At 37.3% G+C, this 27,343-nt stretch overlaps 1 protein-coding gene across 14 annotated transcripts in view; it reads right to left on the bottom strand.

Annotated features, from left to right (window-relative positions):
* LOC101028044 (disintegrin and metalloproteinase domain-containing protein 18) overlaps positions 1–17,748 on the bottom strand; it is a 108,060-nt gene extending 90,312 nt beyond the window's left edge. For 10 of the 14 annotated variants that reach the window (XR_012513197.1, XR_012513195.1, XR_012513196.1 and 7 more), the window contains exons 1-4: positions 17,004–17,433; positions 2,835–2,890; positions 557–635; positions 117–193 (exon numbers count right to left, since the gene is read on the bottom strand). Coding sequence is in view for 11 of the 14 variants with exons in the window: in XM_074383844.1 (XP_074239945.1) it covers positions 117–193; positions 557–635; positions 2,835–2,890; positions 17,004–17,129 (338 nt within the window). In the remaining 3 variants the exon portion in view is untranslated. Of the gene's footprint in view, positions 1–116; positions 194–556; positions 636–2,834; positions 2,891–17,003; positions 17,434–17,678 lie in introns of those variants that run through there. The other 4 variants (XM_074383852.1, XM_074383850.1, XM_074383849.1 and 1 more) reach the window with 4 other exon arrangements.
* Positions 17,749–27,343: the final 9,595 nt, after the last annotated feature.

Consider the following 27,343-nt stretch of genomic DNA (forward strand, 5'->3'; position numbering starts at 1 on the left):
ACTTTTAGCTTTGATTTCCCTTAAACTTCCACGATTTGCGTGTGTTAGTCACTAAGTTTTGTTTTAAAGTGTATCTTAAATTCTCCATCTGTAGATTTCTTATAAGGTGCTATTACCTGAGACCAGAACATATACTGAGTGTCACAAATGAATTTGGAAATTCGGCAGCATATCCTTGGTAATGGCAATGCATCTGAAAAACATTACAGAAAGGCAAGTATATAAACTTGTTGTGAATAAAACATGTATTGTTGAACACTACAGAAGACACAAAATACTAAAATATTTAATAAGATCATGAATCATGCAGAATTATTAATGCATATTAATATTTTTCAAAAAAAAGATATTTGACAATTCTCTTTGCACCACCTAGGTCTCTGTGAGTGTTCTCTTGTACCTGGGTTTCATCTCTATCACATGCCATTTTGTAAGTACAGAAGTCAATAACATGTCAGTAAAGATAAAACATTTGTATTAAACTGTCAACATGAAAAGCATTCTAATTGTAATAATATATCCACTTCAACAAAAAACGTAAGGTATCTTAGTTTACCATAAAATATGCAGACTCAGCATGCAAAGATCCAGTTTCACTATATGTAAAAACCAAAAAGTTCTGGGGTAAGAATGAGCTAAAAAAAAAAAGAAATAATAAAAAAGTTTGAGTCATAATTTTAATATAAATGATAAAAAAACAAATATCACATACATTTTCTATAACATGATTTAATTAGCTTTATATAATGGCATGATTTAATTAGAGTGATTTTATGAGGCATAACAGTTGAAATTCATACAACTGGTGAATCAAGGAGTTTAGATTTTCTTAGCATTGGGGCAGACTTTGAGACTCCCCTGCTTCAGACAGTTGTGTGTATGGCTGTGGTGATGACATTCAATAAGTGTACTGAGTGTTCACTATCTGACAAACCCTTATGTAGGTGCTGAGATTCAGCAATAAACAAGAAACAAAAATCCTTAGTCTTTGTGACAGCCAGGGGCACATAGTACTAGCAATTAGATGACAATAGATAAGGCCTAGGGAGGGTGGTCACAAAATATAGATAGGATTGCATGGAAAAGCTCTCTTAATAGATGCTTAAATACCTGAGGAATAAATCACATGGATTTTCACAGAAGTGTTATTCTAGAGAGAGTTAACAGAAAATGCAAGGACCCTCAAGCAGAAATATGCTTTATATAAACAAGGGACACCTAGGGAGCAATATAACTGAGTGTGAAGTGATGAAGAGAGACTAGGGTAAGAGATGGTGTCACAGACATGAGAAGCATTGGAGTGTTTGAGCAGATAAAAACAGCATCAGACCAAATATTTTAGTAAAATCAAATAGTGCTATGTTAAGAATAATCTGCAGGACAAATAAGCAGAAGAAACAGGGAGACCACTTAGTTGTAAGAAATGATGGTGCTGTGAACTAAAACAGCATCAATGGGGGAGGTCTACTTCTGGATATATTTTGTAGGGTTTAGATACAGATATAGATATATGTTGAATACATGGATTTATAATCCACTGGAAATAGGGGAAAACGAAAGAAAGATGTCAAGTATGACTCCAACTTTTTAAAATTTTTTTTTTCCTGGAAAACTGATTTATTTGCCAATTCCTGACATTATTGTGAGAAAGGCAAATTTGAGAAGAAAGTCAGAATTCCATCTGGACCTGTTACCTATGAGGATTCTAGTATATACTTGGTTATCAACTAAGTACTCAGATAAGTGAATATGGTATTTATTGAAGAGGAATAAGGTAGAGATATTAATTTGGGAACAACCAATACATGGATGATATTTAAAGTCACAAGAATTAAACAACCAGGTGATTGAATATAGCTAGAAAAAAAAAATGCAGAAACAGTACCATGGAGTACTCTAAAATTCAAGAGATAAGAAAGAATATGACAAAAATAAAAAAAGATCGAGAAGTAGAGATTAAGACTAAGTAAAACACAAGCAGGGCATTCAAGAACATGAGGACCACTGATGACTCTAGCAGAAAACACTTCTGTGGAGTTGTAGTGGCATGAAAGGTAAACACGAATTAAGTAGGGTAGTCATGAATTAAATGAGGATACTTTCCTCCAGCCTTGCTCAATTACAAAGAAGCAGGTAGACAAGGAACAGTTGCTGTAAATATATATGTTTGAAGATATATAGAAGAGGCTACTTAATTTAATCTTTATAAAATATTGAGAAAATACAAATCAGGATACAAACAGTAGACAGTTGCTTTGAGTTGTGAGTGAGAACAGAGACTAACTAAAAAAACACGAGGGGTCTTATGTGGGGAAAGAATGTTCTAAAACTGATTTATATGTGATGGTGGCAACATTGCATAAAGTCATTAAAATTATTGAATTTTATAATTTAGAGAATTTTATTTGTAAAGTAGGTTCAGTAAACTTGTTAAAAATAGATACATGTGTAATCAACACATAATAAAAATTGTGTCACTAGTTGAATTTTTCACCAATAGTCATTTGATGTGTAACTATATTTGATTTCACCAGATATACTTAATATACAACTTGCAGTTTTTGGGTTCAGTGGCTTATGCTCAATTGTAGATTTTACAAGTATGCAGTTTATTTCATAATTTGAAAATACCAAGCTAAAAATTAAAATGAAATAGCCTCCTAGATTTGATATTCAAGACATAATGAATCCTAAGTTGGGAAGTTGACTGATAAAACAAGTCTACATTATATGGTATTCTTGAATTTAAATACTGCACAAAAACTTTAAGGCTGTAAAATCTAAGCTTAAAGCTTTCCCTTTTCCTTAATGAAAAAAAAAAAATCATCTCTTACTTCTTTCTGAGATGTAGAGTGTACGGTTGTCCATCAATTGTAATGATGTAAATAATCTAAAATAAAACAAATCAGTAAAGATTATTAAGAAAATCAGAAATGTAGAAAATAAAACAATATTCATCCAAGTTAATAAAAATTAGTCACTCTGTTAAAAATGAACATAATCTTTAGAATTTACTATTCTGAATAGTAAGAATTTAGTACCTTAATAAATTCAGGAACAGTGTGACCAATTTAATGTGTGGGGTGACTTTTTAAAATAAAAATGAGGGACTGCTGGGAAGATGGCCGACTAAGAATAGCTCAGGACTTCAGCTCCCAGTGAAAGTGCAGAGGGTGAGTGGACACCACATTTCCAGACGAATTTTTATTGCCCACAGACCAGGAGATTCCCAGGCAGAGGGGTCGCTAGCGCCACCAATTTGGCTGGTGCGGCTGTTTTGGCCCCCGTGGGGCTGATTTGGCCCGCATGGCTGCTTTGACCACGCCCTGTTGTGGCAGTTCTCCCTACGAAAGCCACTGGTCTGGGAGCCATCTTAGCTGGTGATTGGAGCCCTGAGACGGCAGAGTTGCCCATTCATCTGAAATAGCGAGCCAAGCCAGGAGATTCCTAGGCAAAAAAAAATGCCAGGAACCTCAGCGCCGCTGTTTGAGCTGACTCAGTGAGTCGCAGCACGGGAGATCCCGGTGCCTTTTCAACAGGTTACTGGAACTCTGGGTCGTTCAACTTAAAAAATAAAAAAAAGACTCTGAGTCAGGGAGCCAGGTGATCAGGCTTGGTTTGTCCCACCACCCCCTCCAACAACAACAACAACAACGACAACAAAAACAGTAATTGAAAACGCTCTGGGTTGAGCATTTCACAGCAAGCACAGCTGAACCCAGGGCAGTCCGATTCTGTGGGGGAGGGGCGTCCGCCATTACTGAGACTCTCCACCACTACGGAGGCAGGCTGCCATTGCTGAGGCAACCTGCCACAACAGAGAGAGTCCGCCATAATGGAGGCGGCGCCACCATTGCCAAGGCAGTTCTAACTATGCCCATATAAACAGGACTGCAGGGAAGAGCACAGGGCAGCTGGGTGGGGCCCACAGCAGCTCAGCAAAGCCTCTGCAGGCAGACAGTGACTAGGTGGGCTGTTAGCTGGGCAGAGCAGCCCTGAAAGAAAAAACAAAAAAGGGCAGCAACACAATGGAAACTCATAAAGCCCTAACTCCTCGGGACAGAGCACCTGAGAACAAAAAGTGGTTTATGAGTTCAGCTGCAGCAGACCTAAACGTACCTGCCTAGCAGCTCTGAATGAACAACAGAGCTCATAGCTCAGGACCTGAGCCCCAGTAAAAGACAGACTGTCTCCTCAAGCAGCTCTCTGACCCCCATAGATCCAAAGAGTCACCTCATAAAGGAGAGAATGGACTGACATTTAGCGAGCATCCTTCTGCGACAAAGATAGCAGAAGAGGAAACGGGTAGCAACCCTTACTGTTCTGCAGCTGCTGCAGGTGATCCCCAGGCAAGCAGGGCCTGGAGTGGACCTCAGCAATCCTACAGCAGAAGGGCCAGACTGTTCGAAGGAAAGCTTAAAAAAAAAAAAAAAAAAGTAACTTCAGCATTCACAAACTGGAAGCTCACTCAGAGACCCAACCTGAAAGACAGTAACTACAAAGACAACAAACGGACAAACCCACAAAGATGGGAAGAAACCAGTGCAAAAAGGATGAAAACTCCCGAAACCAGAACACCTCTCCTCCTAAAAGTGATCACAACTCCTCACCAGCAAGGGAACAAGACCGGATGGAGAAGGATTGTGATGAAATGACAGATTCAGACTTCAGAAGATGGGTAGTCAGAAACTACAGTGAGCTAAAAGAACATGTTCTAACCCAATGCAAAGAAACTAAGAACCTTGAAAAAAGATTGGATGAAATGCTAATGAGAATGGACAACATAGAGAGGAATATAAGTGAATTGATGGAGCTGAAAAACACGACATGAGAACTTCACGAAGCATGCACAAGTTTCAACAGCCAAATTGATCAAGCAGAAGAAAGGATATCACAGGTCGAAGATAAACTCAATGAAATAAAAGGAGAAGGCAAGAACAGAGAAAAAAGCGCAAAAAGGAATGAACAAAATCTTCAAGAAATGTGGGACTATGTGAAAAGACCTAATCTACATTTGATACGTGTACCTGAAATGTCACGAGAATGAATCCAAGCTGGAAAATACTCTTCAGGATATTATCCAGGGAAACTTCCCCAACCTAGCAAGGCAGGCCAATATTCAAGTCCAGGAAATACAGAGAACACCACAAAGATATTCCTCAAGAAGAGCAACCCCAAGGTACATAATCGTCAGATTCACCAGGGTTGAAATGAAAGAGAAAATGCTAAAAGCAGCCAGAGAGAAAGGTCGGATTACCCACAAAGGGAAGCCCATTAGACTCACAGCAGATCTCTCAGCAGAAACCCTACAAGCCAGAAGAGATTCAGGGCCAATATTCAACATCCTTAAAGAAAAGAACTTTCAACCCAGAATCTCCTATCCAACCAAACTAAGCTTCATAAGTGAAAGAAAAATAAAATCCTTCGCGAACAAGCAAGTACTCGGAGATTTCATCACCACCAAACCTGCTCTACAAGAACTCCTGAAAGAGGCTCTACATATATAAAGGAACAACCAGTACCAGCCACTCCAAAAACACACCAAATGGTAAAAGAGCATCAACACAATCAAGAATCTGCATCAACTAACCAACAAAACAGAAAGCTAGCATCAAAATGACAGTATCAAATTCACACATAACAATACTATCCCTAAATGTCAATGGACTAAATGCCCCAATCAAAAGACACAGACTGGCAAATTGGATAAAAAGCCAAAACCCATCAGTGTGCTGTATCCAGGAAACCCATCTTAGATGCAAGGATACACAAAGGCTCAAAATAAAGGAATGGAGGAAGATCTATCAAGCAAATGGAAAGCAAAAAAAATCAGGAGTTGCAGTTCTCATCTCTGATAAAATAGACTTTAAAGCAACAAAGATCAAAAGAGACAAAGAAAGACATTACATAATGGTAAAAGGATCACTGCAACAAGAAAAGCTAACGATCCTAAATATATATACACCCAATACAGGAGCACCCAGATACATAAGGCAAGTTCTTAAGGACTTACAAAGAAACTTAGACTCCCACACAATAATAGTGGGAGACTTTAACACCCCATTGTCAATATTAGACAGATCAACCAGACAGAAAATTAACAAGGATATCCAGGACCTGAACTCAGACCTGGAACAAGCAAACCTAATAGACAGTTACAAAACTCTCCACCCCAAATCCACAGAATATACATTCTTCTCAGCACCACATCACACCTACTCTAAAATTGACCACATAATTGGCAATAAATCACTCCTCAACAAATGCAAAAGAACAGAAATCATAACAAACAGTCTCTCAGACCACAGTGCAATTGAATTAGAACTAAGAATGCAGAAACTAACTCATAACCGCACAGCTTCACAGAAAGTGAACAACTTGCTCTTGAATGTTGACTGGATAAACAATAAAATGAAGGCAGGAAAAAAAATGTTCTTCAAAACCAACAAGAACAGAGACACAACATACCAGAATATCTGGGACACATTTAAAGCAGTCTCTAGAGGAAAATATATAGCAATGGGTGCCCACATGAGAAGAAAGGAGAGATGTAAAATTGAAACCCTAGCATCAAAATTGAAAGAGCTAGAGGAACAAGATCAAAAAAACTCAAAACCTAGCAGAAGACAAGAAATAACTAAGATCAGAGCAGAACTGAAGGAAAAAGACACACAAAAAACTATTCAAAAAAATCAATAAATCCAGGAGCTGGTTTTTCTAAAAGATCAACAAAACAGACAGACCACTAGCCAAATTAATAAAAAAGAAAAGAGAGAATAACCAAATTGATGCAATAAAAAATGATAAAGGGATTATCACCACAGATTTCACAGAAATCCAAACCATCATCAGAGATTATTACAAACAACTCTATGCACATAAACTAGTAAACCTGGAAGAAATGGATAAATTCCTGGACACCTGCATCCTCCCAAGCCTAAACCAGGAAGAAGTCGAAACCCTGAATAGACCAATAACAAGGTCTGAAGTTGAGGCAGCAATTAAGAGCCTACTACCCAAAGAAAGCCCAGGTCCAGATGGGTTCACAGCCAAATTCTACCAGACATACAAAGAGTAGCTGGTACCATTCCTTCTGAAACTATTCCAGATAATCCAAAAAGAGGGAATCCTTCCCAAATCATTTTATGAGACAAACATCAACCTGATACCAAAACCCAGCAGAGACTCAACAAGAAAAGAAAACTTAAGGCCAATATCCATGATGAACACAGATGCAAAAATCTTCAGTAAAATACTGGCAAGCCGACTGCAACAGCACATCAAAAAGCTTATCCACCATGATCAAGTAGGATTCATCCCAGGGATGCAAGGCTGGTTCAACATACGCAAGTCCATAAACGTAATTCACCACATAAACAGAACCAAAGACAAAAACCACATGATTATCTCAGAAGATGCAGAGAAGGCCTTTGACAAAATTCAACATCCTTTATGCTAAAAACCCTCAATAAACTAGGTATTGATGGAATGTATCTCAGAATAATAAAAGCTATTTACAACAAATCAACAGCCAATATCATACTGAATGGGCAAAAACTGGAAGCATTCCCTTTGAAATCTGGCACTAGACAAGGATGCCCTCTCTCACCACTCCTATTCAATATAGTACTGGAAGTTCTAGCCAGAGCAATCAGGCAAGAAAAAGAAATAAAGGGTATTTAAATAGGAAAGGAGGAAATCAAATTGTCTCTATTTGCAGATGACATGATTGTATAACTAGAAGACCCCATCGTCTCATCCCAAAATCTCCTGAAACTGATAAACAACTTCAGCAAAGTCTCAGCATACAAAATCAACGTGCAAAAATTACAAGCATTCCTATACACCAGTAACAGACTTAAAGAGAGCCAAATCAAGAACGAACTGCCATTCACAATTGCTACAAAGAGAATAAAATACCTAGGAATACAACTAACAAGGAACGTAAAGGACCTCTTCAAGGAGAACCACAAGCCACTGCTCAACGAAATAATAGAGGACACAAACAGATGGAGAAACATTCCATGTTCATGGTTAGAAAGAATCAACATCGTGAAAATGGCCATACTGCCCAAAGTAATTTACAGATTCAACACTATACCCATCAAGCTACCAATGACCTTCTTCACAGAACTGGAAAAAAACACCTTAAACTTCATATGGAACCAAAAGAGAGCCCGCATAGCCAAGTCAATTCTAAGCAGAAATAACAAAGCTGGAGGCATCACACTACCGGAATTCAAACTATACTACAAGGCTACAGTAATCAAAACAGCAAGGTACCAGTACCACAACAGAGATATAGACCAATGGAACAGAACAGAGGCCTCAGAGGAAACACAACATGTCTACAACCATCCGATCTTTGACAAACCTGACAAAAACAAGCAATGGGGAAAGGATTCCCTGTTTAATAAACGGTGTTGGGAAAACTGGCTAGCCATGTGCAGAAAGCAGAAACTGGGCCCCTTCCTGACACCTTACACCAAAATTAACTCCAGATGGATTAAAGACTTAAACATCAGACCTAACACCATAAAAACCCTAGAAGAAAATCTAGGCAAAATCATTCAGGACATAGGCGTAGGCAAGGACTTCATGACCAAAATGCCAAAAGCATTGGCAACAAAAGCCAAAATAGACAAATGGGACCTAATCAAACTCTACAGCTTCTGCACGGCAAAAGAAACAGTCAGTAGAGTGAATCGGCAACCAATAGAATGGGAAAAAATTTTTGCAGTCTACCCATCTGACAAAGGGCTGATATCCAGAATTTACAAAGAACTAAAACAGATCTACAAGAAAAAAACAAGCCCATTCAAAAGTGGGTAAAGGATATGAACAGACACTTTACAAAAGAGGACATACAGGAGGACAACAAACATATGAAAAAATGCTCATCATCACTGATCATTAGAGAAATGCAAATCAAAACCACATTGAGATAACATCTCACACCAGTTAGAATGGCGATCATTAAAAAATCAGGAGACAACAGATGCTGGAGAGGGTGTGGAGAAATAGGAACACTTTTACACTGTTGGTGGGAGTGTAAATTAGTTCAACCATTGTGGAAGACAGTGTGGCGATTCCTCAATGACCTAAAAATAGAACCCATTTGACCCAGCAATCCCATTACTGGGTATATATCCAAAGGATTATAAATCATTCTACTATAAGGACACATGCACACGAATGTTCATTGCAGCACTGTTTACAATAGCAAAGACCTGGAACCAACCCAAATGCCCATCGATGATACACTGGACAGGGAAAATGTGGTACATATACACCATGGAACATTACGTAGCCATCAAAAACAATGAGTTCGTGTCCTTTGTAGGGGCATGGATGAACCTGAAAACCATCATTCTCAGCAAACTGACACGAGAGCAGAAAATCAAACACCGCATGTTCTCACTCATAGGCGGGTGTTGAACAATGAGAACACATGGACACGGCGAGGGGAGCACTACACATTGGGGTCCGTTGGGGGGAAATGGGGGAGGGACAGGAGGGTGGGGAGGTGGGAAGAGATAGCATGGGGAGAAATGACAGATATAGGTGAGAGGAAGGAAGGCAGCAAACCACACTGCCATGTGTGTACCTATGCAACAATCTTGCATGTTCTTCACATGTACCCCAAAACCTAAAATGCAATAAAAAAAAAAAAGAAAAGAAAAGAAAAGAAAAATGAAAGGAAACTGTGGTATACATACATGATGGAATACTACTCAGCCATAAAATGAAAGGAATTAATGGCATTTGCAAAATGCATATCATGCAAGCATAAATCAAAGGAAAGCAGAAGTTGTTGTATTAGTATCAGAGAATGAGAAGTTCATTATATAATGATAAAGGGTATCAATCTAGCAAAACGTAACAATCCTAAGTGGGTATGCCCCAAATGACAGAGCTGTAAAATATAAGATGCAAAAGCTGACAGAAATGAAAGACTCTCCTCCCCATTGTGTTCTTTTGGTGAACTTGTTGAAAATTTGTTGACCGTATATGTTTGGATTCATTTCTGGGCTCTCTGTTCTGTTCTATTAGTCTACATGTCTGTTTTGTTGTTGTTGTTGTTATTTTTTTTTTTAATGACAGTAACATACTGTTTTGAATTTTATGTTTTTTAAATACAATTTTAAATCAGGAAGTATGATGCCTCTAAGTTTTTTCCTCAGTAGTTATTTGGCTACTCAAGGTTATTTTGTGGTTCCATACAAAATTTAGCATTGTATTTTCTATTTCTGTGAAGAATGCCATTGGAATTTGGATCAGGATTGCACTGAATCTGCCTATTGCTTTGGGTAGTATGAGTATTTTAAAAACACTACTCAAGAATAAAAATCAATGGACCCCATAACAAAAACAAACAATATGGAGAAAGTTTCATCAGTCTGGATAGACAATCAAACCAGCCATAACATTCCCTTAGGCCAAAGTTTAATCTGCAGAAAGGCCCTAACTTCCTTCAATTTTATGAAGACTGAGAATGGTAAGAATGTTAAAGAAGAAAAGTGTGAAGCTAACAGAGGTTGGTTCATGAGGTTTAAGAAAAGAAGATATCTCCATAACAAAAACGCAAGTTGATGCAGCAAGTCCTGATGTAGAAGCTGATGTGTAAGATTTAGCTAAGATAATTGATGAAGATTGCTCTAATAAACAACAAATTTTCAGTGTAGATGAAACAGCCTTCTACTGGATGATTCTTCTCAATCTTACCATGACAATTTGTTTTGTATTTGTTTTGTGCAGACATTTATGATTCCAATGCTTGCTTCTGTGCCTAACATAAATTCATCAAATAAAGAATAAGAAATGGGAAAGCCGCCAGTAACATTTAAGAGTTGGCTTGGAATTCTGCTGTTGAAAATAAGCACTTTAAAAGGACATCAACATGACATGGGAGCACTGTCAGACAATTATGCATCAAGACAAAAGCAAGACTACTTCATAATCATGTGTGAACACAAACGAAATGTAAACCCTTCCCAGCCAAAAAAAAAAAAAAAAGATCAAATATGCCCATATTGGGCTAGCAAGAATGGCTGCTGCTTCTTAAATAATGACAGGTTAGAAATGTTCTGGTCTTTCTTTGCTCTAGATAAGACAACTAACTTAAAGAACGCATAAAGAAAATGTGGCATATAAACACATTGGAATACTACTATCTAGCCTTTAAAAAAGAGGGAAATCATAGGAAATCATAGTATTATGCCTACTTCCTAACAATATCTAAGCCAGATCAAAGGCACACTTCTTAAAACTTTCCCCAAATTCCCAAACACAAGCCAAAGTCTTGTAAGTGCTTTAGCATCCTCGTAAAGAGATGCTCCATGGCTCCCCAAGGAGTACATTCTTCCTTACTGCAATGCGTAATAATTCCCACTTGTTCAACTGCAGGCGTGTTCACAATGGTCTTTGGCAAGAAGGCATTGATAGCAGAATATAAACACATCCTAACTGAGGTCAGCTTTCCCCAACTGAAGAGTTGTTTCCCGGTGTTAAACCAATAATGGCACTATGGCTTCTGAATGTATACTTAGATAAAACAGAAGATTTGGAGCCTTATTTATAGTTCCTGTAATGTCCTAAAATTTAAGCCATTGTTTTATGGAGTAGAAGAATATATTTTCAAATGATGTATATGACAAGGAGTTAATATCCAAAATGTTATAAGGACCTGCTACAACTCAACTGCCAAAAACAAAACAAATAACCTGATTAAACAATGGGCAAAGGGCTTGACTAAACTTCTATCCAAAGAAGACATACAAATGACTATCAGGTATAAGAAACTACTCAATATTGGCTAGGTGTGGTGGCTCACACCTGTAATCCCAGAACTTTGGGAGGCCGAGGCTAGAGGATCACAAGGTCAGGAGTTTTTGAGACCAGCCTGGACAATATGGTGACACTGTGTCTCTACTAAAAATACAAAAATTAGCCAGGCATATTGGCATGTGCCTGTAGTCCCAGCTACTTGGGAGGCTGAGGCAGAAGAACTGCTTGAACCCAGGAGATGGAGGTTGCAGTGAGCCAAGATCATGCCACTGTACTCCACCCTTGGTGAAAGAGTGAGACTGTCTCAAAAAAAAAAAAAAAGAAAGAAAGAAAGAAAGAAGAGAGAAAAGAAAAAAAGAAAAATAAACTGTATCATATCAAAAAAACGCAGGATCAAAACAACAATGAGATATTACCTCACAGCTATTATAATGGCTTTTATTAAAAAACACACCCACACCCACAAACAAAAGCAGAAGATAACAAGCACTGGCAAGGATGTGGAGAAGTTGGAATCCTTGTACACCATTGGTGGGAATGGAGGATGGTGGGTGTGGAGGTTCCAGAAAATTAGAAGTAGAACTACCATATGATCCAGCAATGCAACTTCTGGCTACATATCCAAAAAAATTAAAGCCATGAACTTGAAGAGATATCTGCAGCCAGGAGAGAGATCCAAGATGGCTGATCACTAGCAGCTCGGGATTGTAGCACCCAGTGAAAGTGCAGAGAATGAGAGGACACCACACTTTCAGATGAATTTTTATTGCTCATACACCAGGAGATTCCCAGCCAAGGAGCCCCACGGGTCACCAGCGCATCTCTTGTGGCCAGTGAGGCGGTTTTGCCTCGGTGCGGCAGTTCTTGGTGCAGAGTCAGAAAAGCACCATCAATCTTAATGCTGCTGTTTTAGCCAGCGCAATGGGTTGCTCAGATTCCAGCACTGGGAATCAACAAGTTGGACGTCCACGCAGAAACCCAATTGTAAAGACGGTAATTATAAAGACCACAGATGGATAAATCTACAACGAAGGGAAGAAAACAGCCTAAAAAGGCTGAGAATACCCAAAATCAGAATGCCTCTCCCTCTACAGGGGATCACAGTTCCTCATCAGCAATGGAACAAGGCCTGATGGAGAACGAACGTGTTCCATTATCAGAAGCAGGCTTCAAAAGGTGGATAATAAGAAACTTATGTTGAGTTAAAAGAACTTGTTCTAACCCAATGCAAAGAAACTAAGAACTTTGAAAAAGGTTTGACAAAATGTTAACAAGAATATACAATTTAGAGAGGAATATTAGTGAATTAATGGAGCTGAAAAACACAACACGAGAACTTTGCGAAGTATGCACAAGTTTTAACAGCCGAATTGATCAAGCAGAAGAAAGGATATCAGAGGTCGAAGACCAACTTAATGAAATAAAAGGAGAAGGCAAGAACAGAGAAAAAAGGATAAAAAGGAATGAGCAAAGTCTCCAAGAAATATGGGACTATGTAAAAAGACCTAATCTACATTTGATAGGTGTACCTGAATGTGACGAAGAGAATGAATCCAAGCTGGAAAATACGCTTCAGGATATTATCCAGGAAAACTTCCCCAACCTAGCAAGGCAGGACAATATTCAACTCAAGGTAATACAGAGAACACCACAAAGATATTCCTCAAGAAGACCAACCTCAGGGCACACAATTGTCAGATTCACCAGGGTTGAAATGAAGGAGAAAATATTAAGGGCAGCCAGAGAGAAAGGTCAGGTTACCCACAAAGGGAAGCCTATCAAACTCACAGCAGATCTCTCAGCAGAAACCCTACAAGCCAGAAGAGAGTGGGGGCCAATATTCAACATCCTTAAAGAAAAGAACTTTCAACCCAGAATTTCACATCCAGCCAAACTAAGCTTCACAAGTGAAGGAAAAATAAAATTTTTTATGAACAAGCAAGCACTCAGAGATTTCATCACTACCAGGCCTGCTTTACAAGAGCTTCTGAAAGAACCACTACACATAGAAAGGAACAACCAGTATCAGCCTTTCTAAAAAAATACCAAAAATACCAAAAAGTAAAGAGTATCAACATAATGAAGAATTTACATCAACAAATGGGCAAACAGCCAGCTAACATTAAATGGCATTATTATACTCACATACATTATTATTAAGTTTCCAAATAATAGTGGAAGACTTCAACATCAATATTAGACATATCAATGAGACAGAAAATTAACAATGACATCCAGGACTTGAACTCAGATCTGGAACAAGTAAACTTAATTAACATTTATAGAACTCTCCACTTTAAAAACACAAAATACACACTCTTATCAGTACCACATCACACCTACTTACAGGTTTAAATGAAATATTGGTTGGCTGCTTGTTTGTTATTTTCTTCCCTCATTTTTTTCGTGTCTTCGTTATTAAGCACAGTTATAGGAATACCCATTTTTAGACTGCATTCTAGCCTGGGCAATAAAGCAACACCCCCGTTCTCTCTCCCTCTTCCTCTTCCTCTTTCTTCCTCTCCTTCATTCTTTTATTATTATTATTATTCTGTTTCTTTCTTTTTTTAAAAAAAAAGAAAAAAAAAATTTTAAAAAGATATATCTGCAGCCACATGTTAATTACAGTATTATTCACAGTATTCATGGTTTGGAAGCAACCAAATGTTCAATGATATGAATGTGTAAAGAAGATGTGGCACATAAACATATTGGAGTACTATTTAACCTTTTAAAAGAAGGAAATCCTATTTGTGACATGAATAAACCCATGAGAAATTATGCTATGTTAAATAAGAAAGTCACAGAATGACAAACTCTATATGATTACACTTACTTATATGAGGAATCTAAAATAGTCAAAATAGGTGGGTATGGCAGCTAATGCCTGTAATGCCAGCACTTTGGAAGGCCAAGGCTGGCAGATCACTTGAGGTCGGGAGTTTGAGACCAGCCTGGCCAACATGGTGAAACCCCATCTCTAGTGAAAAAAATACAAAATTAGCCAGGTGTGGTGGCATGCACCTGTAATCCCAGCTACTCAGGAGGCTGAAGCACAAGAATTACTTGAGCACAGGAGGCGGAGGTTGCAGCGAGCCCAGATGACACCACTGCACTCCAGCCTGTGCAACAGAGCAAAACTCCATCTCAAACAAATAAATAAAATAAAATAGTCAAAATGATAAAAGCAGAGAATAGAATAGTGGTTGCCAAGGGTCTGAGGAAAGAGAGAAATGGGAAATTGTTGCTCAATGAATACAAAGTTGCAGTAATGAGAGATGAATAAGTTATTGAGATATGCGGTATAACACAGTACCTATAGTTAATGATACAGCATTGTGCATTTGAAAATATGTTAAGGGGATCAGTCTTATGTTCAGAATTCTTAGTACCAAATATAAAACAAAAGTATGCAAGGACATTTTTGGAGGTGATGGATATGTTTACTACCATGGATTATGGTAATGATATCATGGGTGTATGCATATATTCAAACTCATCAAAATGTATATATTAGATATGTGCAATTTTTATATTAATTATAACTCAATAAAGTTTTAAAAACATGAAAAGAATACCTATACAATAAAATATAGCTTTAAGATTTCCATATAAATAATAGCAAAAGTGGAGACAAGTACTGAATACTGCATGTCTCTAATAGTAAAACTATTTCATCAAGCCCTGCATAGTTGCTATATGCTTCTTGACAAGTAGTAAGAAATTTAAAGTTTACACTGATTATGCATTGACAGTGTACAATAGTAGCAAATCAGGAAAAAAAACAGCACACACACACACACACACACACATACACAAACACACGTATATATAGTTTTTTTTAAAAAAAAAGATGAAGTCTCACTCTGTCATCCAGGCTGGAGTACAGCAACACAATCACAGCTGACTGCAGCCTACAAAACCCGGGCTCAAGGGATACTCCTGCCTCAGCCTCTAGAACAGCTGGGACACAGGCACACACCACCACACCCAGTTATTTTTGTAGAGATGGGGTCTCATCAACTTGCCCAAGCCAGCCTCCACCTCCTGGGCTCAAGCTATCCTCCTACCTTGGGATTCCAAAGTGTTGGGATGGTATTACAGCCATGAGCCACCGTGCCCAAAATAAAATAACTTATGCAAATTATTTTTTCAACAGAAAGCAGCTTACTGTGGTGGAATTGGAGTTATAAATTAAAGACTCTACATGCTGACACAGATTTTATGCGATTAATATTTTTTAATTCTGTCTTTTAAAAAGAATATATGTAACTAATATGCTACTTCAGAAGGATAATGTGATAATTAAATAAGATTTATATATGAAAATCTTTTCCAACTTCTCTAAGGAAAGTATTTATTTTATTGTGATTTGCAAACACAATTTGACATGTATTTTATTTGTTATAATTGTTCACTAGTAAAACATAACCATGGTCGCAATATTGTGTGCCAAAACAGAATTAATCGATTATTTTTTCCCTTGCTCATGATTTTAAAGTCACTCCTTCAACCTGAAAACATTTTCAGAGTTGATATATATTGTGCCCATTTCACCTGCATAGAAATATAAATCCCTATATTGTGACTTCCAGTTTGTAAAATAAAACATTTTAACGATGTCAATTTTAGCTATTTTAATCAAGAAAATATACAAGACTGAATGCCTTCAATTTAATCACTTTTTAATCTAGCAGGTAATTTTCCTATTTCTTTTTCCAGTTAATATTTATTTATTCTAATATTTTTCATCATAATAGAGCAATGTGATATTTTTATTTTTTCTTTTTTTAATTTAAATTTCTTTGTATGTTGCATGCTATTAAGATTGATGCTTGCAGGTCATATTTTGCAGGTCTAAATTTTTCTTATGACCTATTTCTAAGTCATTTAGTGGACAATAAAAAATGTGTTAATTTGTTGGCTAAACTATCATCATGCATATTTTATATTGATTTCTTTTTCTTAACAGTTTACTGAATATTTCTTGGAAATTGTGAGCAAGTAGTATGTTAAGAAGAGATAAAGAGAAGAGACAGGGAAATAAACAGCAGAAATGAAAGAACAAGAGAATTGAAACATGGTTGAAGACAAAACTGCACAGGCAAAATATGATTTGGGAGTGAATACAAATTAGTATGATCTGACTTAAAATGAGGGTAAATAAAAATTGCCATAAATCTTTAAATATAGAATGAATATTCTTCATCATTTACCTTACTCTCTGAAACTTCACTCTCATTTGACATCATCTTGCGTGGAACTGTGACATGCAGAAATATCCCTTCAGAACCTGCTGTAAGAAAATGTGTTTCTTTTCGTCTTTGTTTTGCATCAACCATAATCTTAGCCAAGTATGGGTTCTTATCCCTGAGTGCATGACGGCATCTAAAATTTTCAGTAAACGTTTTTGCATGTGCTCACACTCTTTCTAGTCCATAGATTTCACTACATACTCAATAGCACATTGAAAATGGCTAGGACACAAAAAAAGAAGAAAAAAAAAACGAGGCATTGCAGTTCTACATGGTCGTCCGGTTCCCTTTTAGAACTGCTGCCAGACTTGCTTCCGTCAGGACTCTGAGGAGTTTGTTGAAGGCAGTTAGTACTCCACTACCTCCATTCTCCTTCCCCGGGTGGGAAGGTCCGGAAGATGCTCTGCGTGTGGGCCACCGAGATCATGGGCCCGGGTGCAGACGCTAACACCTCCTCTGCTACGGTTTTTGGTTCCGCTGGCCTGGCGTGGGAAGGCGTGCCTGACACACCGGAAATACCAGCATGGGATCCCCAGAAGGGAACGGGAGAGTTTCCCAGAATGACGGGAAACTGTTCGCGGTAAGAGCCCAGCCCAGCTCTAAAACAGAAGAAAGAGGAGGATCCCATGGTCTCACCTAGGTGGGCTTGCAGCCTTCCAAACTCAGTTAGGAGGGTAAGGAGAAGGAACATGGCTCGGCCAGAGCGCAGGCAGCACAGCTGAGGACAGAGACCGTTGGCAGCGCCGAGCTCGCGGGCAGGCTCTCGGCCAGGGGGCACCTGGGCCATGGGAGGACCCTGCGCTGCCCTAGGGCCCTGGGGGTGGAGGAGCTCTGGGGGCTGGGCCGCTTCTGCAGGGCAGGGAGAGGAGACGCCAGATGCAAGCATGAGTGTTTGCACGAAACTTGTTGCAGAGAAGTTTACATTATTTAAACCCCTCAGTAGTTACATTGGGATCAATAAGCCTGGTTTTCCTTTTTAGCGAGGTTCTTGGTAATTTTATTTCTCCGTATCACGGTTTGATCGCAGGTTTTATTTACTAAGGCAGTGGAGAAAGAGGAAAAGAGAAATAACAGCTGTTATTATTAGCTATTAATACTAGCCATTTCCTTCCTTCCTTCCTTCCTTCCTTCCTTCTTCCTTTCTTCCTTCCCTCCTTCCTTCCTTCTACCTTCCTTCCCTCCCTCCCTCCCCTCCTTCTTTCTTTCTTTCTTTTTTTTTTTTTTTTTTTTCTTTTTTGAGACGGAGTTTCTCTATTGTTGCCCAGGCTGGAGTGCAATGGCATGATCTCAGCACACCACAACCTCCATCTCCAGGTTCAAGGGATTCTCCTACCTCAGCCTCCCGAGTATCTGGGATTACAGGCGTGCCATGCCCAGCTACTTTTTGTATTTTTAGTAGAGACAAGGTTTCTCCGTGTTGGTCAGGCTGGTCTTGAACTCCCTACCTCAGGTGATCAGTTCCCCTTGGCCTCCCAAAGTGCTGAGATTACAGGCATGAGCCACTGTGCCCAGCTTATTACTATTTTCCACATGCTACTGCTGACTTAAATATCTTTGCAAATAAGGAAAAATCAAGAAAATTGTACTTTTTAATGCTGGTACAATTTCACCATTATTCATAATACCAAGATATGGAACCAACCTAAGTGTCCATAAGGAATTAGTGAATAAAGAAAGTGTGGTACATATACACAATGGAATAGTATACAGCCTTAACAAAGGAAATTCATTTGCAACAACAGGGGTGGAGCCAGAGAATGTTACTCTAAGGGAAATATGCCATGCACAGAAAGACAAATACTGTATGATCTCACCTGTATGTGGAATCTAATAAAGTAAACCTTATAGAAAGGTGATTACCAGAGTCTGGGGAAGGTTAGAGGAGGGATGGGAAAGGGAAAATATCACTCTAAAGGTACGAATTGTCAGTCAGACTGGAAGATTAAGTTTTCGTGATCTCTTGCACTATATAGTGACCACAGTTAATAATAACACTTATTTCAAAGTTGCTAAAAGTTACTTTCAACATTCTCACCACCAAGAAATGATTAAATTGATTAGGTGATTGGTATGTTAACTAGCTTAATTGAAGCATTCTGTAATGTATACATAGATCAAAACGTCACACTGTACCCAGTAAATACACAAAATTATTTGTCCAAAATAAATTTGCATATAAGAAAATGGAGTTGATCCTACTAAGACCATTAGGAAGGACTTTTCTTCAACTGTGTATTTTCTCATATTAGTACATCATAATCAGTGGGAGAAAGAGAAAGGAAAGCGTTAATATTTAGTATTATTTTTGCAAATAAGGACAATTCAAGAAAATGGAACTTTGTCTTGAAAAGGTAATCAGAAAGCACTTTTCAACTGTGTACCTTGCTTACCACATAATATTATAATATAGTATTCTAAGGGAAAAGGAAACTTTTACAATGCAATCTGTTTTGTTAACAGAAACTGTAAGCTCTAAGTAAGAAACTTAAGACAGGAAGGGCAGCAAATCAAAAGGAGAGAGAAAAACTGAGACCACTGTAGAAGACTACGCAACTGTCTCCCTTAACTTTTTGACAGATATCTTAAATGGTACTTGTCCAAAACCTAACTCATCTGTCACACTTCTTACTTAAGCCTTTTCCTCCTGCACCTCCTATTTCAGGGATGAATCGTGTCAACAGTTTGCAAAAATAAAACTGATTAGGCTGGGTGTGGTGGCTCACGCCTGTAATCCCAGCACTTTGGGAGGTTGAGGCGAGTGGATCACCTGAGGTCAGGAGTTTGAGACCAGCCTGACCAACGTGGTGAAATTCCATCTCTACTATAAATACAAAATTAGCTAGGTGTGGTGGCGGGTGCCTGTAATCCCAGCTACTTGGAAGGCTGAGGCAGGAGAATCACTTGAACCTGGGAGGCAGAGATTGCAGTGAGCCAAGATCATGCCATTGCACTCCAGCCTGGGCAACAAGAGTGAAACTTCATCTCAAAAAATAAATAAATAAATAAAATTGATCAGGACTAAAACTTGGATCTGCAAGGTACTGGTACACCTGAGCAGCAGTAGCTCAAAAATTATTATTAACAATAGGCAGGCCAGTGAGCACAATGACCCAAAATGAGTTAGTGGCAATGAGGATGAGAGAAATCTGGTAGAATTATACCAGGTTATATTTTCTGGTAGAATTATCCCAGTATATTTTTAAACTGCTTTATTGATATATAATTCACATACCATACAATTTATCCATTTCAAGCATACAATTAAGTGATTTTTAGTATGTTCACAGATATGTGTGACCATCACTAGAGTCAATTTGAAATTAGTTTCAACTCATCATGAAGAAACTCTGTGCCCATTAGCTGTAAAATACTCTCCCACCCCCAACACAAGTTCTTTATCTCTCTCCTCTACTCCCTAAACAACCATTAAACTAATTTCTATCTTAAGAGATGTCTCTATTCTGGACATTTCATACAAATGAATATGTTATAGGAGGCAGAAAGAAATTATTTAGGGAGACAGGATAAAGTGAGTCCCCAGAAGGAATCTTTCCTTTTAATAAAACGCAGCTCAGAAATAGCTCCCTTTCTTTTTTTTTTTTTTTGAGACGGAGTTTCTCTCTTGTTACCCAGGCTGGAGTGCAATGGCACGATCTCAGCTCACCACAACCTCCGCCTCCGGGTTCAGGCAATTCTCCTGCCTCAGCCGCCTGAGTAGCTGGGATTACAGGTACGTGCCACCATGGCCAGCTAATTTTTTGTATTTTTAGTAGAGACGGGGTTTCACCATGTTGACCAGGATGGTCTCAATCTCTTGACCTCGTGATCCACCCACCTCGGCCTCCCAAAGTGCTGGGATTACAGGCTTGAGCCACCGCACCGGGTCTTTTTTTTTTCTTTTAAAAGATATTTGTTTTTGGCCAGGTGCGATGACTCACACCTGTAATCCCAGTACTTTGGGAGGCTGAAGCAGTTGAATCACCTGAGGTCAGGAGTTCAAGACCAACCTGACCAACATGGTGAAACCCTATCTCTACTAAAAATGCAAATAGTAGCCAGGCATGGTGGCAGGCACCTGCAATCCCAGCTACTCAGGAGGCTGAAGCAGGAGAACCACTTGAACACAGGAGGTGGAGGTTGCAGTGAGTCAAAATCACACCACTGCACTCCAGCCTGGGCAACGGAGTGAGACTCTGTTTCAAATGTGTGTGTGTGTGTGTGTGTGTGTGTGTGTGTGTGTACATTTATTTTTAATTAAATTGGGAAATTATAGTTTTATAGTTGTATGTAAGAAAATTCGTATACACCATTGGTGAGAATGAATACTAGTATAGCAACTATGGAAAACAGTATGGTGTTGTCTCAATAAACTACAAATAGAAGTACCATATGATCAGCAATCCCACTGCTATGTGTTTATCCATAGGAAGGGAAATCATATACTGAAGAGACGTTTCCACCCCCATGTTTATTGCAACACTATTCACAATAACCAAGATATGGAATCAACTTAGGTGTCCAACAATAGACAAATAGATAAAGAATGTGTGGTATATATGCACAATGAAATATCCTTCAGCCATAAAAAGGAATAAAATCCTTTCATTCAAGGCAACATAGAATGAACTGGAGAACATTTTGTTACGTGAAATAAGCCAGGAACACAAAGTTAAATACCACATGTTCAAATTCATATGTAGTAGCTAAAAAAAGTTGACCTAATAAAAGTAAAAGAGTAGCACAGAGAGTACTACAGACTGGAAAGGGTAAGGAGAAGGGAGAGAAAGAGAGAGATATGTCAAAGGATACAAAATTATAGCTAAATGGGAGGACTAAGTTCTAGTGTTCTATATCACTGTAGTATGAATATAGCTAACAATATACCATGTAGTTTCAAATAGCTAGAAGGAGGATATTAAATGCTCCCAATCCAAAGAAATGATAGATGTTTGAGATGATGGATATCTAATTACCCTAATGTGATCACTATATATTCTATGTATGTAATTGTGTACCCCATATGTGTACAGTATCAATTAACATATTTAAAATTTAAAATTTTATTAAAAGGAACCTCTAGACAGCAACGGCAAAGCATTAAACTAGGTGCAGCACCCTTTTAACCATATGGAATCTTGCAAGCATGAAGCTGGCCGTACACAGCTAAACTCAGTTCCCCAGGCCAGGGATGCAGAGGTTGGGGAAGATGCGTAAACACCCCTACTGATGGTAAGAACTTCAATGTTGCATGGCAAGGAGTGAAGATACAGGTAATTGTAAAGAATTGATGCTACTTCAGTGGCCCACCATGTTAACATAATAAGTGATATAGTTCAATATACAGTATTGTACCATTTAGGCCTATTTAATGTAATACTAAAACATTATTTTTGTGGTATATGGATGAATGAAAATAAAAATATGATACAGAAGACCACATGTAACGTCATAATTGCAGTTATCACTGGAAAATGAAAGAAGTGAACAGGTCTGGGAAGGAGAATAATGAGATTTCTGCAATATTGTCATGTACAGTTTTTGTATTAAATATGTAGGCAAAATGCCTGCATATGCAACATTCACAATAATGATCAAAGTGTTTATATTATTCTCTGAATTATCCTTTTTCATTTCTAATCCTTCTATGAAAGCTAAGGAAATACAAAAAATTGTGGGAAAACAATGTAAGTAGCCTCATGTGTAAAAATCCAAACAACTGATAAAAGTTTAGTAAAATTATTTAGGAAAAGACAAGCTGAAGTTAAGATGAGATAAAATATTTTAGCATACCATGCATATTTTTAAAAATGTAAATTTCTATTGTCTTTTCAGAAAGTAGTTTGGAAATACATATCAAAATCTTAATGTACTGGTCAGGCATGGTGGCTCACACCTGTAATCCTAGCACTTTGGGAGGTCAATGGGGGTGGATCACTTGAGGTCAGGAGTTCAAGAGCAGCTTGGCCAACATGGTGAAACCCCATCTCCACTAAAAATACAAAAATTAGCCAGGAATGGTGAGGCACACCTGTGGTTCCAGCGACTCAGGAGGCTAAGGCAGGAGAATTGCCTGAACCCCAGAGGCAGAGGTTGCAGTGAGCTGAGATCACGCCACTGCACTAAAGACTGTGTGACAGAGAGAAAATCTGTCCCCCACATGCACCCCCAAAAATGTCCATATACTATGTATAGAATGTGAATAATAAATAATGCCTTCCTTAAAGGTTGTTAAAATTAAATTATTTAGTACATGTAAATTGTTTATAAATATGTGTGGCAAATTGTATTGTGCTCAGTAAATAATTATTTTATTGTTATCTATTGTAATTATTATTACTTATTGATACAGAAACCTATTTCTATCAAGTCTAAGAAACAAAAGCTCTAGTATATAAGAGTATATGTACAATGATGTTTATTGCAGCACCCTATAATGACAATCCCTGGAAATATCTTAATTAATATTACATACTCTGGAATATTATCTATTAAACTATGAGTTATAAATACACATACAAAAAATGAATAATATGAATTATAAAATACAACCTATAAGTTCAAAACACAATATCTATTTGTGAAAAAAAATCAATCTTTTTTTGTAGGTTCCTATGTGTTTTCTTTAAAGGAAAGATGGAATTTAGAATGAATAATTATAAAAAGATATATACTAGAATACAAATCTTGTTTTTCTCAACAGAAGGAAAGTAATAAGAGTAGAATTTTAAAAAGCATATACTATAGCAAAATTAGGTAAAATGCACAATATGAAGAAAGATGATTAAAATTATAATAATATGTAAAATGACAAGTGCAGATGAACAAAATGAAACATGAAAAAATTATCCCCATAATTGTTGCAATTCTGATTACATTTTTAAAAGTTACATAATTTTCTTTTATCACATATACATTAATATTTACACCTTTAAATTGGAATTTGACTCAAATATTTGATTTAAAATAAAAACACAAAGACCTAAAATTATAGTCTGATGAGAATCACAAGGAGGATATATTTTAAATGAATATATTATTCATATTCTTAGTTAAGCTCAATTTAGTACTGTGATTATAAAAGTTTCACAAACTAAAAATAACTGTTTGAAAAGAATGGCCACTTACTGTTTTTCAAGATGAAGAGTGTATGTTTTCCCATCAGTTTTGATGACATAAATGACCTGTAGCAAAGTATTCAGAGAGAATTTAATTGTTGGCAATTCCAACTTCTCACAAGTAAAAAGCTATAATTTCAGAAATGTAGGTATTCTTTCATATAGATATACATTATACCCTACATGTCTAAAATCATATATATATGTGTAACTATAGTTTTACTATTGTTCAGTCTTGGAATCTATGACAGAATTAATCATAGTCAAATTTAAACAAAATCAAGTGTCTAAATCTATTTCAACAAGAAAAAAACTACTATAAGAAGAGACAAAGAAGGTCACTATGTAATGAGAAAGGGGTCAATTCATCAGGAATATATAACAAATTTAAATACATTTGCATCCAGCCTTGGAGCACCCAGGTATATAAGGCAAATATTTAATATTAGAGTGAAAGAGAGATAAACTCCAATATAATAACAGTTGGGAGACATCAATATCCCACTTTCAGCCTTAGATAGCTCTTCCAGACAGATAATCAACAAAGAAGCATCAGACTTAATCTGTACTATGAGCTAAATGGATCAAATAGATACTTACAAAAAAAAATCATCCAAAGGTGACAAAATACACCTTTTTCTCCTCAAGAATAGATCATATGTTAGGTCACAAAGCAAGTCTTAAAACATTCAGAAAATTGAAATAATATCAAGCATCTTCTCTGACCACGATGGAATGAAACTAGAAACTAATAACAAGAGGAATTTTGAAAACTATTCAAATGCATGGAAATTGGACAATCTACTCCTGAATAACCAGTGGGTCAATAAAGAAATTAAGAAGGAAATTGAAAAGCTTCTTGAAACAAATGGTAATGAAAATGCAACATACCAAAACGTGAGATAAAGAAAAGCACTACCAAGAGGGAAGTTTATAGCTATTAGTGTCTACATTAAAAAAGAGGAAAAACTTCAAATAAACAATCCAACAATGCATTTTAAAGAACTAGAGAAGCAACAGTAAAGCAAACCCAAAACGAGTAGAAGAAATAATGAAGACCAGAGCAGAAATAAATGAAATAGAAATAAAGGAAGTGATACAAAATATCAATGAAACAAAAGTTGGTCTTTAGAAAACTAAAACAAAATAGACATATAGACAAACTTTTAGTCAGACTAAGAAAAAAAGAGAAGATCTAAGTAAATAAAATTTTAAAGGGACACATTACAACCAATACTACAGAAATTCAAAGGATCATTAGTGGCTATAAATAACTACTAATGCCAATAAACTGGAAAATCTAGAAGAATGGACAAACTCATAGTCACATAAAAACCCACCAATATTGAGTCAATTACAAATACAAAACAGGAACAGACCCAAACCAAGAAACAACATTGAAGTGGTAACAAAATGTCTCCTATTAAAGAAAATCCTGAGACCCAATAGGTTCACTTCTGAATTCTACCAAGCATTTCAAGAAGAACTGATACCAATCCTAGTCAAAACTATTTGAAAAAAGAGTGAATACTTCCAAACATATTCTATGAGGTAAATATCACCCTGATTACCAAAAAGACAAATAACATACAAAAAAAACAACTATGGGCCAATATCTCTGATGAATATTAATGAAAATTCCTCAATGAAATACTTGCAAACAGAATTCGGCAATGCATTATAAAGATCATTCATCATGACTAAGTGGGATTTATCCCTGAGATGCAAAGATGATTCAACATACACAAATCATTCAATGTGATACATCAGATCAACAGAAATGAAGGACAAAAACCATATGGTCATTTAAATTGATATTGAAAAAGCCATTGATCAAATACAACATCCTTTCATAATAAAAAATCCTCAAAAAACTGGGTGTAGTAGGAACATGCTTCAACATAATAAAAGCCATATATGACAAACCCATAGCTAGTATTATACTCATTGAAGAAAAACTGATAGCCTTTCCTCTAAGATCTGGAACACAAGATTGCTCACTGTCACCACTGTTTTTCAACATAGTACTGGAAGTCCTAGCTACAGCAATCAGACTAAAGAAAGATATGAAGGACATCCAAATTATAAAATAAGAAGGCAAGTTATCCTTGTTTACAGATGATAGGATCTTATATTTAGAAAAACCTGCCAGGTGTGGTGGCTCACGCCTGTAATCCCAGCGCTCTGGGAGGCTGAGGCAGGTGGATCACGAAGTCAAGAGATCAAGACCATCCTGACCAACATGGTAAAACCCCGTCTCTACTAAAAAATACAAAAATTAGCTGGGTGTGGTGGCGCAGGCCTGTAGTCCCAGCTACTCGGGAGGCTGAGGTAGAATTGCTTGAACCCAAGAAACAAGGTTGCAGTGAGCCAAGATTGCGCCACTGCACTCCAGCCTGGTGTCTGGCAACAGAGCAAGACTCTGTCTCAAAAGACTCCAAAAAAAATAAATCCAGTAGAACTAATAACAAATTCAGTACAGTTGCAGGATACAAAATCAATGTACAAAAATCAGTAGCATTTCTCTATGTCAACAGAGAAAATATGAAAAATAAATTTTAAAAAGTCCCATTTACAATAGACTCACATAAAGTTAAATACCTAGGAATTAACCAAAGAAGTGAAAGATTGGTGCAAAAGTAATTGGGGTTTTTGTCACTTGATATTGGAATATGTTATTACATAAATATATTTGTTACTTGATGTTTATGTTTATTTTAGACTGTGGAAATGATGTTAGACAAAAAGCAAATTCAAGTGATTTTCTAGAGTTCAAATGGATTATAAAGCAGTAGAGACGACTCACAATGTCTACAATGCACTTGACCCAGGAACTGCTAATGAACACACAGTGCAGTAGTAGCTCAAGAAGTTTTGCAAAGGAGATAAAAGCCTTGAGGATGTGGAGTGGAGTGGCCAGCCATCAGCAGCTGACAATGACCAACTGAGACTACTAATCAGCGAAGCTGATCCTTTTACAACTACATGAGAAGTTGCCGAAGAACTCAGCATTGATGATTCTATGGTCGTTTGGCATTTGAAGCATATTGGAAAGGTGAAAAAAGTCAATAACTGGATGCTTCATGAGCTAAGCAAAGATTTTAAAAGATTCATGGTTTTAAAGTGTTGTCTTCTCTTATTACACTCAATAACAAACCATTTCTTGATTGGATACTGACATCTAAT

This window comes from Saimiri boliviensis, chromosome 13 (assembly GCF_048565385.1).
Source record: "Saimiri boliviensis isolate mSaiBol1 chromosome 13, mSaiBol1.pri, whole genome shotgun sequence".
Lineage (NCBI taxonomy): Eukaryota > Metazoa > Chordata > Mammalia > Primates > Cebidae > Saimiri > Saimiri boliviensis.